The 16,498-nt window shown below is 40.1% G+C and overlaps 1 protein-coding gene across 1 annotated transcript in view; it reads right to left on the bottom strand.

The window, feature by feature from the left end:
* The window catches only part of LOC124553582 (basement membrane-specific heparan sulfate proteoglycan core protein), a 799,417-nt gene that overhangs the window by 153,965 nt on the left and 628,954 nt on the right, over positions 1 to 16,498 (bottom strand). Inside the window, exons 45-49 of the mRNA XM_047127431.1 lie at positions 16,063 to 16,253; positions 12,582 to 12,708; positions 11,042 to 11,194; positions 9,313 to 9,576; positions 6,521 to 6,686 (exon numbers count right to left, since the gene is read on the bottom strand). Of these exons, the coding sequence (XP_046983387.1) occupies positions 6,521 to 6,686; positions 9,313 to 9,576; positions 11,042 to 11,194; positions 12,582 to 12,708; positions 16,063 to 16,253 (901 nt within the window). The remainder of the gene's footprint in view (positions 1 to 6,520; positions 6,687 to 9,312; positions 9,577 to 11,041; positions 11,195 to 12,581; positions 12,709 to 16,062; positions 16,254 to 16,498) is intronic.

Raw genomic sequence — 16,498 nt, 5'->3', positions numbered from 1 at the left:
GCCAGTTTGGATTTACAATGGCGGCACCATATACATTTTGCTGTGTTTTGTGAAATGCTGAATTTGACATTTCTACAGATTTAAAGCAAAGTGCCAATCTTTGCATCATTTTGAAAGCTTATTGAGATTTGCCTGAATATTTAAGCAGTTTTTTCAGATGGTAGTTTATCAAATATCATTACATTATCTAAAAAAACATCAGATGTTGTAATTATTATTATCATTATTACTAACTTTAGTGGCCACAGTGGACCATTTGAGACACACCAAGTTCAACTTTTCTTTGAAAGTTGTACTACTCAATTCATGCCATCTGCCCAATACCATTTCGGTCTTTCCAATAGTACTCTGCACAATTTGTCTGAAATCTCTATATCCCATTCACCTGTAATTTCCACTGAACATTTGTGTTTCTTTAGAAGAATATTTATTTAATTTTGTTCTTTGCATCTGTTACCTTGAGTCCAACTGCTTTAAGATCTTACTGAATTTCTCGGATCCATTGGCCATTTGTCTTCTTTCTAAATTGCTGTAAAATCCTGTTTCCTTAAGAAAGAAATAAGAGATTCTTTTCTTCTTCACTGGGCTGGTGTGTCAATCTCGATAGACAGTTTCTTCGGGTAGGATTCTCCAGGTTCCTTCGACCTGGTATTTTTTATTTATTGAAGTTCTTATGACTCTTCTTTCATTTTTGACAAGCTGATCAGTTCTTCCTTAATTTTTAATATGAAACAGAGTTTCATAAGCACGAGTGGCTTCTGGGAGAGTTATAGCTTTATACAGTAGTGTTGAACCTTAAGTGTCTAGTGAGGAGCATTCCTTATTACTTGTTGACCAAGTTAGAAATTGAGATTCTTAATTTGTTGGTTCTATTTATCCATGTGTCTTTCTCACTTTAGTTGTGCTTGATGATTTCACCAAAATCTCAGTTTTCTCAAAGAACACTCATAATCCTATTTTCAAGGATTTTCTTCTTCTTCTTCTTTTTTTTCCCTTGGCAAGAACTTTCTCCATGTCAAGAGTTGAGAGAGCTAAATCACTTGCAAATCCCAGCCAATTAGTTCTTACTTGAGATTTTGAAACCAATTTTATTTAATGTGGATTTTCTTTTTCAAATCTTCATGATTAATATTGTCTAATAATAATAATAACAATAATATTTACTTTGTTCATATCACTCTCGTAACAAGAAATGAAAATGTTACGAACACCGAAGCACTCAATTTCGTCAACCGTCTGATTCGTTACTCCCCAACTGCTGTAAGACACACAATGGAAACACGGAGACTGAGCATAATTTAGTGCAGGATCAAACTCTGTGTCAGCAAATAACACGGAAACTTACAACTTCAGCAAAATACAACTGCTGAGCTGAGAAAGAAGAAACAAACAAAACTACAGCATCAGACGGACAAAGGCGAGTGCAGAAGACACAACTGAAGAGATCTCCTCAAACGACCAATTCTGGGAATGCCACAGAGGGCGCGTTGTGCCGTGTGCGATCTCTGCCTTACTTCCGACGTTAATCAGTTTCCTCTAAATATCGCGAAGTGCGTTCCCCGAAGTGGGAATGGTGCTTGTCACATTTTGTTTATGTGGACTGTAGTGTGTACACGAGGCAATGATTATGCAACCACACAATCCAAATACGTGACAAGTTTGCTATTCGGGAACCAGAATTTCATTACCTTAAATTAAAAAAAAGATCCTCTCTTAGGTGGCACGTACAAGAAATTTCTATCATTCAAACAGAACTTTTTGTGTTTAAAGCAGATAGCTGTATATAGATGTAGCAAGCATGAAATAATGGTTCAAATGCAAACTTCTTATTTCCCCTATTTAGACCATTCTGTCTCCCATTGATTGTTCCTTTCATTGTTTTCTGTTTTATGCACTACAAAATGGTTGTCAACAGCCCCCAACTGTATAAACATCCTTTTGTTTATTATACATCATTTGCTGATGCCACTAACATTTTTCTTCAGTTCCACAGATAGTGTTTCAAACAGTAATTCCTGTTATCAAGTGCACTCAGCAAAAAGAAAAAAATTCAAAAATAACATATAATTCAAACAACCAAGAGCAGTTATGAGACTATGAATCTGTTAGTTGGAATCCGGTAATGTTCTCTTGCTCAGAACCCCCCCCCCCCCCCCCAAGTAGCATTAATAGCAGCAGCTTAGATATCCAACCCACCCACAACTTTTTATTAGGGGTGGTGGACTCGGTAAGAATTAATTTGTACGGTCATCACATCAATTTTCGACGAAGTGGCACTCGATAATTTTCCAGAATTCCCCAGGCTCACGGAATGGAAGGCAGAGACCGACGTGACAGGCAACCGCGACCCCCCACGAGCACCCCGACGAGAGAGACCTGGCTCGATGACCGACATGAGCATGCCCACGGCCTGCCCCTCGGCATTGACGATGATGCACTCGACAGCAGACGTATCGGCGGTGACAGTGACCGGCAGCAGGCGGCGGCCGCCCCACGGGTAACGCTGCAGCGCGTGCGGGTGTTGAGCCATGCCCGCCTCCGCACCGTCGTCGTCGTCGCTCTCGGGCGAGTGCCGGAACTCTATCTCCATCTGCTCCGCACTGTGGTAGCTGCACGAGAAGGTCACCACCGAGCCGACGGGGCGGCGCACGCGCTGCGGCACCAGCTCCATCAGGAGCCCGCCTGTACGACGCCACACCGCCCCGCGGCTTCACTCAGTTCTGCCACCTACGAGGCTACTGCGGACGCAGGTCCGGAGACAGTGTGGCAGTTTGCGAGAAAGTGTAAAGGAGTGGGCGGGAACGAGAAGGAAGTTACGGAGGAGCTGCAGTGAGTGGTGTAAATGAAACTGATAGTCTTCAGTCTGTGTAGCCAGACGTGAGGTCAGAAAAAATTTCTCGATAGTACCACAGCCTCTAGAGGTGAGGACAACAGAGGAAATTATTGAAGATATTTCAAATCTCTTTAAAAACTGGTGAAAATGTGCATTTATGTTATCACACACATTTCATTTTATTGATTTAAAACATCATTAATCGTAGCATTTTTCTCTGGTTTAAGTATACACCTGGAAGTGTCACCCGCATGCGTATTACCGTCGTATTTCTACATTTGGCACTGAAGATTTGAGCCCAATTTCACCTTGGCTCGCAGCACTGCACATATGTTGCTATAAAACAAGACAAAATATTGCACAACCAATGCCTATTCACATTTGTAAATTAGCAATACTTATGTTCATAATTAAACATTAGCTGTGTTTTACATAAAAAGTGTAGTACTCCAAATGCAAACATTTTTACATTGCGCTTTGCCACGGCTGTTATGAAATAGAATGCGTAATTACAAGTTACTGTAGTCAATCGGTATTTATTACACTGTACTTTCCATTATGCTCTACATTCACAGTTTCGCTTGAAAATTGACATCAAAGAAATGCAATCTGGGTACATTGTAACTGTGTGCACTTAGTGTTATGGGTGAAGTTTTGCTATAGAATACTCAAGTTCGGTTCTGGATCTAGGTGTAATTTCTGTAAGCTTTTCAATATGGATATATTAAAAAAGAAATACCACATTAAGTAAAAGGGGCTACTTGTAATATTTTAAACATCAGTGACAACATGTCAATGGTCTGGAAAGCACGGAAGGGTGTACTTCTTCGAAGAGAATGGAATAAATGCTTAAAAGTTAAATACGCCTTCAAAATTGCAATGATAAAAACAATTTTACTCTTATTTGCGTGTTAGTATTAAATTAGTGCACGTGTTTTGTGTAAGATCTTCTACAATTGCTGTATAACAATTAAAAATCCAGATAGCATATCGTGCAATCCAAAATTAGAAAATAAAAAATAATTACAACTAAACATAGAATCAAACTTCAGCATTCTGATACAAAACTCTATCCACTGTAGTAAGTGCGCAACATATCTACGAAGTATTGAACAGAGGTACTTTTTGTGATTTACTTGTGATTGCAGTATTGTCTAATTGCCTTTCTTTGATTGAAAATATGCGCAGGACAAAATTTTGTAACTGAATTTTTAAATTACTAGTATGCAAGGAATCGTGCTGTAGTGTCCAAGTGCTCAAATTTTGGTTCACACTGTATATAATTAATGTTAAACATGAAAATGAGCCTGTGATCAGTTAAAAACATTGCCACAGGTTACCCAAAAGTTGTACATAAAATATGTACATGCTTTATTATTAACTGACTTAAATCCATTTAATGCTGGAGGTTCGATACTCTGAAACGAATATTGGAAATAAAAATAAATTCTGCCTAGTCTCAACTGACAAAGCTTACTGCTTTAATTCAAAGTCAAATCAGGCCAAATACATCAATGTCAAACACAATAATGCCTAGAAACCACGGATGCAGACAGTTCTTTCAGATGAAAGCAGAAATCAGACAAAAATGCTACCACTGATACTGCTTTATCAGTAAAATGAAATCCATATGGTAAGTTAAATATACAGCTTTTAGTGATTGCAAAGAGAGATTTGAAATAATTTTAACAATTGTAAAGGATTTATGGACATTAGGGGCACATGAGTGAAGAAAATACCAAAGAGAGCAAAAGAAAAGGAAGGAAAATTAGGATTTAATGTTGTACCAAAAATAGTCATGTTAGTGCAAATTATTCTCAGTATACTTCATGTATCAAATTAGAACAGATAACTTACAACAGGCCAGCAACTATAAGTGTTGCATCACAGATGACTTACAACATTTAGAGATCACAAAGAAATTTTCGAGTTATCTTCACTCGAACAGTTCCTTCTAATGTCAGTAATTAACAAAATCTCTGACGCTATAATGACAGCCAGTCTCCTGAAAAAGGTGACTGAGGTTATCTTTAAAATTTGAAATATTTATTTTAATTTCATATGAAAAGAATATTGAGAATTATTTAATGCGAGAAATGTTTTTCCTGTAAGGTAAATACTGATTAAGGGCAAGCTCATATTTGACAATGAGGGAACATTAGGGTTCAACAATTAGGCAGCTAAGGATGAAGCACGAGATCGGATTCGATGCATGTACCTCACTCAGCGAGGTGTGAAAGGGTAGTCGAGGCATTTGTTGTTACTGAACTCAGAAGTACACTTACAAAAGAAGTGGATTTATCAGCTGGTCCGGCAAGACAACTGCAGTAGATTCTGCACGCTATTTGAAAGGACACATTAGGACAGAATTAATAGTTTAAAATTTTCCCCTGGGCATTACATGTGTAAAGACTTATGCACTTGAATTTTGTACAGCTTGTGTCATAACAGCAAAAACTGACACAGGTGAAAATACACAACAATAGAGGCAAAAATGTTATAGTAAACATGGACCTGCAGATGAGTCATTCCTGAGATAAATACAAATGTCTGGTTACAAGCCGCAATGACTTCTGTATGGAGTTAGTACAAATGTTGAGATGTTAACTTTCTGATCATGTCTCCATCTAACTGACACACATTTTTCATACATTGCCAATGGTTGGGAAATGTGGCAGATGCAAAATGGGTATCGGCGCATTTTGTTGCTGACGTAGGATGCCCCGTAATGCGTCAGTACAGTCCATTATGGATAGGTCAAGCAATGCCCTGGACTTTTACACCTGTGGTAATATAAAAAATGAAGTGTACACCACTTCTGCCGATAAGGTTTAAGATCTGGAACAGTGAATTGTATAGTCTTGTCAAGATTTACACGATTGTCAGAGGGCTTTCGAAATAATATTTTCAACATAAATTTCAAGAACCCACTCACAGACAGCAAGAAAGTCCAATAACAGTGTAGTCAGAAGAAACTGTGAAGAAAAAAAATAATAAATCTTATCATAAAATTATTTACAGCATATTTATGAACAGTACATACTGAAGGCAATGGAAGAGCCTTTAGCATCACAAATGTAAGCCAATTTAAATTAGTTGTCAACCTGATACTCAATATCCAAAAGGTGCAAAGTTGTTGTGACGAGTAGCCTACCGTCTGTATGCAATCGCTGCAGAGCTCTGCCCTCCACAGTCACTCACTTTAAAATCTCTGTCTCCCACGAAATCTGAAATTCGCATATGGTATTGATCTCTTTAGTGTCTCTCAGCATTTTAAAAATGTGTTCTTCATTCTCGTCAGACCCAATGTTACATTTTTTCTTGAAACAGGCAAAATATTTGTGTCAGGTTAAGTTACCAAATCGAAACTCGAAGGTGCAATGTTTTGTACGGTGGAAATTTCAAGTCAGCTGGCAGTACCGATACAATACCAATTCGCGTATTGCTGGTCAGAGCAATTCAGTAGGCTAAATGTCAAATGCCAACTAATTTAAATTGGACTGTAATTCCAAGGGGTAGTTTTACAATACATTCACAGAATAGCAAGAAAGTCAAACAAGGATGACGGACAGTCAGAAGAAGTCCTGAAAAAGAGACCATAAGAAGACGTTTACGGGTAGAAAACTCAGTAACATTCTCACAGGCACTGGGGAGAATGTCGACACTGACGTGGGGGACGACCCGTACCTGTGGAGTCGCAGTAGCGGCCAGTGTAGCCGGGCTGGCAGACGCAGGTGACGCGGCCGTCGCGGTCAGCGTAGCAGCTCTCCTCGTTGCCGTTGCACGGGCAGCGGACGCAGGTGGCACTCTCCGGCCCGCGGCTCGTGTCGCGGTAGTGGCCGGGTGAGCAAGACTGCGAAAACCCGTCGGCAATGTGACACGTGTGGTTCGGAAAGGGCAACCTCGTTAATGTCTCCGTAGTATAGCAGTGAGAAGATGTGTCATAAAAAAAGCATCACATTAACACTCAAGTTATAGAACTACTGAATGAGCTTTTGTACGTAGGAAGGCTGGAAACATGCACGGTGTAATGTTGTTATACGTACAAGTTTATTCAGTACATAGCTCTGTTACACTAAGTACCATTCCACACATTTATTTTCACACTATGGTATAAGTCTATTCAATTTGTGATAATAGGGATTCAGTCATATTTTCTAGAGGCAAGATATTACACGGTTCAAAAATGTTTATGGTTCTGCTATATCAATGTCACTTTCTTTCTGTATTTTGTTCAAAAAATGAAAGACGACACATTAATTTATTTTGCAACTTGTAAATATTTGAAATAGCTGCACTGCAGCTTACAATGTATATTTTTGAAATCAGTTTTGATATATAAGCCAGGAATAATATATACGATACTTGTTCTATTTTGAGTAGTCACAAACTTCTTTGTACAGTAATACTTATGATGTAGGGTCGATAGTGAAGAGCCATATGTTCGATTTCTTAGGAAAGAGTTGGAAGAAATGTATGGAGATGGCTGCAATAAAAAAATATCTGTGATGAAAAGATTACCACTCGTCAATTTATTCTTTAAATATCAATATAGTTTGTAGTATCTGAGTCCAAGGATCCAAAGTCACTGCACGACAATTGCTAATGAGAATGAATATCAGAATACAAGAAAGTCAATATTGCTTGTAATACTTGTTCTGTAACACACTGCAAATAACGTACAGTATTGTTTGCATAGAATGCATAAATGATTTTAGTTTCCTTTAAGTAACAAAATAAGTTACAATGGGCAACAGCTTCATTTGCCACTGTGAGCAATGGCCTCTTACGAGGTACCAAACTCCACATGTGCCCTTCATGCAGCTTGCTTTGCACAATGTTTCCTCTGAAACTGACTGAGATGCACCTTTATTCAGTGACAGCAGTGATTCTTGCCAAGTTGGAAGCTGACTGGTATCAGCAAGGCGTGACACTCGTCCCTGGTTGCTCCCACTCCAGACATTTTTATGACCACTGTTCTTTTGCTGTGTTACTGGACTGTGAGGCATACACTGTTAACACTTGTGCAAAATAACGTGGCCTCGTACAATTCCATTGCGTCATTACAAATGGGTAGCTGCCTCAGTCCACCGTCACCTGCCAACCTGTGCACCGTGGGAGTCTCATTGTATCTCTTTGTGAAGTTCTTCATAATCAGGCACGTGTGATTATATGCAATGCCATTAAAGTTTTGTCAGAATATTCCAATTGAGAATAATGAACAAACTGCTATGTACTTCGACTGCACAATAAAGAGAATAAAGGAGGAGGTGGGAAAACATTGCTACAAGTACTTCCCGAGATTTCTCTACTTCACAAAAGTTATGGAGCAAAGAGAAGAAAAATGTATATTTGGGTAAAACTGTCGTACAAGTTGTCCGAGGTCTGACACGTAACATCCCCGTGACACACGTTCTTTATCTTAGACTGTAAGTATTGTAGGAAGCAAAGCTGTTTGCTACACTACATTTTTTACTGCTTCTATTTTATTTTATGAGATTTCACTCTGGCAACCTGTGGTTGGACCTGTTTTGCTTTCTTTATGCAACTGTATCTTTTATCAATACCCTCCTGTGAAACTGTTGACTTTTCATGTCTATATTTGTCAAATTATTCGTCGTACTAACATAATGTGTTTATATGACCATTTGCAGACTCACTAGCTGAAGCTTACAATTTATACGACACACAGACATCAAACTGTACCTCCCCTACTGCACGGTTGTTCACAATGGAGCCCTCAACACCCATTTGCACCATCCCCTAATGTTACGTCAGTACACTCTACTTCTGTAGATACACTGGACAGTCCACACTGATACACCAATATATTGGGCAATTTCATTCACGGTGTGGCCATTGCCATGCCAATACACAATAGCTCCTTTCTGCCACGTTTCAATGCTGTGCCAATTCCATACAACTGACTGGCGCATACATTCCATATACAGCACTCCAAAGTGACCAGTGTACTCTTCTAAGGACGTGCCTAATATTTTGTCTGCTATACTAAGCTGAACAGAGGCTATATTCAGATATAAAGCTGATTTTTTTCAAAAAAAAAGAAGATGATACTGTTTTCTGTTTAAATAGCTGTTGACTTTCCAATCTGCTCCTGTGTTGAAAACTCGGGTTAACTGAAACTACAGATACCCAAAGTAGGCCTCGTCCCATAGTATAATGATGACGTGGCATAGAAAAAGAACAGAATATGTGGTGAATTTTCTTTTGAGTAAGGATTAATTTTTGGAATGTTAGCTGTAATGACAGAATGAACTGCAGAGTAGCCAGGTTTAGTTGGAAGTGATAACTTCATAGGGATTTGGTGATGCTTCAACGCCAAATACAAAATCTTGCACGTAGTGATAGATACACCGATCTGTAAAGCAGCGTGAGGTCTAGGTTAGGTTGAAAGGTGACAGTGTCGATTGCAAGTTGGTGAAGCAGTACCGAATACTAAAGTTAATCCAAAAAATTACCTCGCAGGACGATCCTCGGTAACCGGGCGGGCAGCGGCACACTTCGACGTCGCGAACAGCTGCCTGACCCGTAGGCTGCGGCACTGCCGTGTCGAGGGAGATGTCGGAGATTCGAGTGGCGGTGGTGAGTGTCGCGTGGAAGGCGCGCACCAGGATAGCCTCGACGGCAGACAGCACGCGCAGCATGTCCTGCCGAGACGCGGGTCCCGGACCTGTCGTGAGCAGCCTCTGCCACACACCTTCCTTCAGCTGCACGCTGTATGTCTGAGGACAAATGAACGATCTGTTACTGTAGGTGTCTTAAATAACAACATTATCCTACAAAGTATTTTGTCAAGTTATTTCGAATATACAGGATATTTACATAATATTTGACAGTTTCACAAAGCTACGTTTATATAAAGATTGAACATATACACAAGACCTCACAATCCAAAGACAGGAGGTTCATGTAAACTTTAAGTGTGCCTGACATTACACAGACAGGAATGGAAAGTGTTACACCATGAACTCCTCAACCAAATGCTACCAATCTCATACTCCAATATTTCCGTGCCTGTAGTACATGTCGGTTAAAATTTCATCCATACGGGAGCTTCCTGAGAACTAGAACTTTTCACGTGGAGATCGCAACATGGCTTACCCAGAAGAGTGCATGTGAAGCTTACCACCACAACTCACGCTTTGGGAGATGGTGAATCACTGGCATGAGGGACATGTAGCATCAAACCAACAGACTGGAGACTGGAGTAGTGCAATTACCGTAGAATGGGTGGTAATGAGATGGCTTCAGGACAACTATGTGGAAAGAAGGCTGGGTGGGTATGGGTCCTTCCACAAGGACTACGCTACAGGAAGACTGTAGGGTTGTTCAACTTGCCCTGATAGATAGATAGATGAAAACAGCTGAAATCTGGGCATGGGATGTAGGCAGAGTGTCACCACAAACTGTCAGGAACACTGTATCAGAGACGACAGAGACTTGCACAGTGTAGATAGGACATTTAGTGGCATTCTGTGATATTTAGGGACGAGTCCTGTTTCTGTTTTTGGTGGTCAGACTGATGCCAATGTGTCTGCAGATGACCTGGTGAAAGGTCACAGGAAGCAGTGATTCTTGAGACTCGTACCTCTTGTCACGGAATCACGGTGCGGGGAGCTTTAGGGTATCAGAACAGGACTTTTACACTAATTCTAAGGGAAAGCCCATACGTGGCAAGAATGATGAACTTTGTTGTCATACCTCTCATTACCGGGATATCAAAAGGCATTCCAGCAGAATAACACAAGACCCCCCACAGGGCAGTTCACACCACAAATGCTTTTAGGAATGTATGAAGCCTTGGCTGGCTTGACCAATCCCGTGGCTTGTCACCCACAGAGCACGTCTGGAATACGATGGAAAGACTTAAAACTTTCATATCGGTCTCGGGGCTGAAACTTTTGTGGACTGACATTGTGTTAAATGCAGGGCAAGATATTTCTCAAGATGACATTTTTAGGACGTATTTGTGCCCATGTGGGTCACACATCATACAGACTTCACTTCAGAATAAAATGAATGTTTAAACATTTAATGATCATTTAGTGATAAAACATCTCAATAACATTAGATAAATATTGGACTGGTGCTTAACGGTGCTGCGCTTTCTATTAATGGTTTACAGGAGTTGTTTGGTTGGTTGAGAACCATATATAAGGAAACACTATTTCTAGTGTAAATACTTACAAATGGTACGTCAGGCCTGGTGTCTGGGACGCCTGACCAGTAGATGCTGATTCCATTGCCCACAATAACAATGTCCGTGTCATAATAGCGGCGAGAGTTCGGCTGCGCCGAGTACGACTGTGTGATGTTCAGATAGCCGCCATATGACTCGAGCTGAGAAAGACAAAATTAAACAATTAACATGACGTCTAACCATAATTCAGGCTGTACAGGGTACACGATGTGATGACAACGGACTCGACAGAAAACAGTTGGGTATTTTTGTCAGCTGTGCCATTAACTTTACTGGAACTATGAGTGCAATATGTAACCCAATTTAAACAAAACACCTGAAATTGTTGAATACTTTCTGCTTCATATAAATATGTTTTGTATTAACTTTACCAGAAATCAACCAAATATTTGTGTCAGCTGTATCTTTGAATTTCCATAAGAACAAATGACTGTAATTTGTAATTAACCATAACACTGGAAACTGCAGATTATTGTCTGCTTCATACAAATAGGTTTTGCATGAAGTTTTTCTATCAATCAATGGATATTACTGTCTCAGCTGCTACTATTTAGAGTCCAACACTGCCCTAGTTCTAGGAACACAATATCTTAAGTATTTGCAACAAATACTGTATCTGCATCACTGTCAGTGTTTTTACAAACAAAGTGTACATTTACACTGCAGCCTCACTGTCGGTAGATCGCTGTTCACTGCTGGCAAACTGCTTCTAGGTGCCCGCTGGGAGCCTTGTTACATTTACGCTGCAGCCTCACTGGTGAAACGTCACTACTTGCTGGTTGCACAGTGTCTCTCCTGACACAAACCTTTTTCTTGCAGCTGTTCACATCACTAGTTGAGTAGATTATTTATAGTTTAAGAAGCAGAAACTATGTTCTATGCATTGTTTGCACAAACTCTCTCTCTATAAACTACTTACAAAGTTTCATGTACCAACATTAAGTGGAGGAATATAGAAATATGTTACGGGCCACTACAGCTCTTGCAATGGTCACGAAGATTAATCTAACTAAAACTTGCATAGTGGCATTTCAAATAATTTTCTGTATGCTCCATACTTTAATATATGGTACAATAGGCTGTACCCTCAGTTGTGCACTTTACAGTAGTCAGCAGAGAATGCATGTAGATGGAGATGTAGAAGTACACGGACGCTGCGCAAGAAACTGCGAAACAAGGAGCAGTCAAATGTGGGATTGCTAGAGTGACAGCCAATCACGGTTCAAGTTTCAGGACATGCAGCAACGGTCACAGCATAAAACACAAACCAGCTCGATATCATCAACACCCGGAAAGATCTGCAGCGGGGCAAGTAGCAATGGTGCACATTAAATGCACCGGTAAGACCCGTGTGAGTTTTTTTACTCATCGCCAGATATCATTGGCGAGCAGCAGTGTGGCAGCCTAAACACAGCCTACGATATTAGATCACAGCTCAGTTGCCACTCTTTTAGATTAACATTCCACCTATCTCTTTTACGGATAAGGAGTAGTAATTGGACTGTGGCACAGCAGCGGGGCACCTACCTTGTTACCAGTGAACGAAGGGGGAAGAGACCAAAACAGTCGCTGCTCGGCTCCACTCACACGGTGTTCTATCTCGTTGCGGGCCATATTCACTGTGAATCCGTCTCTGATTATCGTCTGTCTGTTGCTGCGAAAAGAGAAACAGAATTTCTTATATACCCAGCTCATTTCTTGTACAGCACAACAGAGACTGTAACAAATTACTAAAATTACAGATTCCAAAAAATCTTGTTTGGTAGCAAAAATTTACAGCTGTGAAGAAATGAATGTGACACGGCCATAAACATTGAAATAGCAATTTAACAAGTAGCAGCTATGGGTTTGCTGGGCAGCACACTTCAGGTCTCGATATACAAAGTGTTTGATTATTACAGGTACAAATGAAAATAGGAGGGGGTGGGGGATAGAGAACAGTGAAACATGAGAATAATCCTAATTAACATAGATGCAGAAACGAATGGTTTCCCCAATATGACATATTGTGAATGAGTACATGAAAATCTTATAACGGACAGATGCACATTTGAGGACAAACAGATTACAACTGTTCTATATGGTCACCGTTCATGCAAAAACAGTCTACACGTCTCCTCATCAACGCCCATACATGTTCAAAAATCTCTGGGTTGTTCAAAATGTGATCTCTTACACACACACACACACACACACACACACACACACACACACACACACAGACACACACACACACACAAACTACTACTTGTAGAGGTGGAGGCCATGGCATTAGCATTTCCTTGTAAAAAAATTTGGTCATTTTTTATGTCAGTGGCGAGTTTGGTTTTCTCTGTACTGATTGATAAACATGCACTAGAGGCTATCTGTCGCACAAGGATGACCTGTACTTTTGTAACTGCCACAGTTTCAAAGAGCAGAGCAAAATCATCTGAAATCGCCAAGCAGTTTACTTCAGTACACTGTTCTTTCCTTCCCAGTTTCACTGGGTATACTTGATATCATAGTATATTTAAAAACAAAGATGATGTGACCTACCATACGAAAGTGCTGGCAGGTCGATAGAAACACAAACACACACATACATACACACAAAATTCAAGCTTTCGCAACAAACTATATTTTTCCCACGTGGAATGTTTCCCTCTATTATATTGATATCATTAATTTGAACCCAATAATTACGTTTGTTATTGTCACAGTTGCATTTCGAAATCTTTTCTGTCGTGTTATTTTCTCTTTCTGTTTTTGCCAGTAGTTTCACTTTGTATTCACCTTCTCCTTTTTACCGTAATCTGCTATACAATTTTATCCTGCCTATGCACTTCCACCTCGACTGACATCTCTGCCCAAACTCTTTGTCTTTAAATATGTCTGCTTGTGTCTGTATATGTGTGGATGGATATGTGTGTGTGTGCGCGAGTGTATACCCGTCCTTTTTTCCCCCTAAGGTAAGTCTTTCCACTCCCGGGATTGGAATGACTCCTTACCCTCTCCCTTAAAACCCACATCCTTTCGTCTTTCCCTCTCCTTCCCTCTTTCCTGATGAGGAAACAGTTTGTTGCGAAAGCTTGAATTTTGTGTGTACATATGTGTCTGTTCGTGTTTCTATCGACCTGCCAGCGCTTTCATATGGTAAGTCACATCATCTTTGTTTTTAAATATGTTTTTCCCGTGTGGAATGTTTCCCTCTATTATATTGATATCATAGTATTATTGATAAGTACCTCTGCAGTTTCAGGAGACAATTGTGCACAGACTATAAACACAACAAAAATGGTGAGGTGTAATTTAACATGTTGCCCATATTATCTAAACTAATGGGACTCTTAGCTTTATCAATGGAGATACACACAGTGCAAAGAGTAGTGAAGCTCCGTGGATTTGATTTGGCAATTTACATCATTCTTTCAACATTATTTTTTGCTGATTTAGAAGGGATGGAATGTTACAGACTATAGTTTGATGTGGGCAAACAGTTCTCCTCATAGGGAGACTACACGGCCAGCACTCTTCAATTTTATTCTTACTTACAGACTCTGAAAGTCAGTGCACGGTCATCAACCCTTAATTCTCAAAAATAAACTATATTTCTACTTGTAGAAATTCAACAACTCCAGCTGCTGCAACTATACAAATTAATGGGGCTCCTCTCATGCATGTGGATGCAGTTTGTAAAACAAGGGATGGCAAGCGGTCGGAACCTTGTGTTTATCACATCAGATCTAGCTTTTTTTTTTAAAAAAAAGGATATGAAATGTGTGAACTTTATCTGCTGCATTGGAGATGGTGACTCGGTGACCGAAATCTAGATCTGCAACAATAAACAGAAGCTGCAACTTGCTGCTGCACCTCCTCTCAGAAAATGAAATTACTACAGTCGCTTAGCAGTTCCATGTTCCAGATGGAGTCAAATTTAAAACAAAGTGGATAAATTCCAGTACCTCGGTGTTCGACTGGAGACTGATAGCTATGCGAATGAGGATGTACGAGCAAAAATTGAAGCAACATGGATGTGATTCGGAGATGTCGCTGGTGTTCTTTGTGATAAGAAGGTGCCTACTGGCATTAAATCGAAGATGTACTGCACAATGGTGAGGCCAGTTGCTTTACTGAGTACTGGCCCACACCTAGAAGTGCTGAACACTCACTGCACGTTGTGGGAATGCGGACACTGAGAAAATCGTTAGGCATTTCTCTGTTTGACCATGTCAACAATGCAATTTGACAATTAGTTGGAGTGGCTCCAATTAATGTGAAGACGCAAAAAGTGTTTTGGACATACTGTGCAGGTATTGCTCGGTCCATTAACCAGCTCAGCCTTTCATCTCACTGCCAGAGGACCAGGGACAGTGTGGAAGGCCTAAATTATGGTGGCTTGACATTATAAACATAGATCTAAGATCAGAAAACCTGAATTCACACAAAGCATTAGACTGTACAAAATGGCATGCATCAAACAAAACAGTGGATTCTGTTCCAATGGGAATCCACTAGGAAGAAGACAAAAAAGAAGAAGTAGAACAATACTATTGATATACAAAAGTTTTTCATTTAACAATGAAGCATTTCACATTTTTGTATCAAATTTTAATTTATTTTTATGCAATTAGTAATCAAAAATAGAAATATTTTCGTCTAATAAATGGTGGTGTTTCACATTTGTTAATTAACATTTCCACTTGAAGAAAAAAAAAGAGGTGTTACTTTGAGACTCAAACCACCAGCTTTAAAATTGCAAGATTCACGCACTATACACTCAGCTAACAGTGCCTCTAGTAAAGTGTTTGAAACGATTTTTACTTAACAGCACTCCAAAATATGGAAACATTTCAAAGGCAATTTTTCAAGTCGGTTTTTTGTGTCATACTGCTTTAGGATAGATGCCCGGGAACTGACCTCGAAATCTTATAGGTACAAAGAAAATCAAAGAGGCTACTCTGTAAGGTCCCCTCATAACTGAAAGGAGCAGAAGCCCCGTAGAAGGAACATCCAGAGAGGGCCTTACTTGTCAGCGAGCGTGAAGCCGTGGTTCTCGTTGAACACCTGCATCGGGATCTGCTGGCGGTACAGGTTGGACGCCTGGCAGGTCTCGGACACACCGTTGCAGAAGCATTCCAGGCACCCCTCGACGTGCTCCTCGGACAGGGAGAACGTGCCCCGCCGGCAGAGGTTGCACTGTTCGCCCTCCACGTTTGTCTGCACAGGTGCAAAAAAATGAAGATTAATGTCTGATAAAACTCCTCTGTGCGACACCTCCCACTTCATCATTGTCTACTTTTGTGCTCACTACCTTCTCCAATCTTCCACTCTCTCATCTCTGAAGAAGGAACAACAGTTCCCAAAAACAGACAGTGTTGCCACTTTTATTTTTACACATAACTCGCCTTGGGAACCAAAATTACTACAATCAGTAATTATTACAAGAAATTATAATTGAAATG

This window comes from Schistocerca americana, chromosome 11, assembly GCF_021461395.2.
Source record: "Schistocerca americana isolate TAMUIC-IGC-003095 chromosome 11, iqSchAmer2.1, whole genome shotgun sequence".
NCBI lineage: Eukaryota > Metazoa > Arthropoda > Insecta > Orthoptera > Acrididae > Schistocerca > Schistocerca americana.
This window is presented reverse-complemented; position numbering and strand designations above follow the sequence as displayed.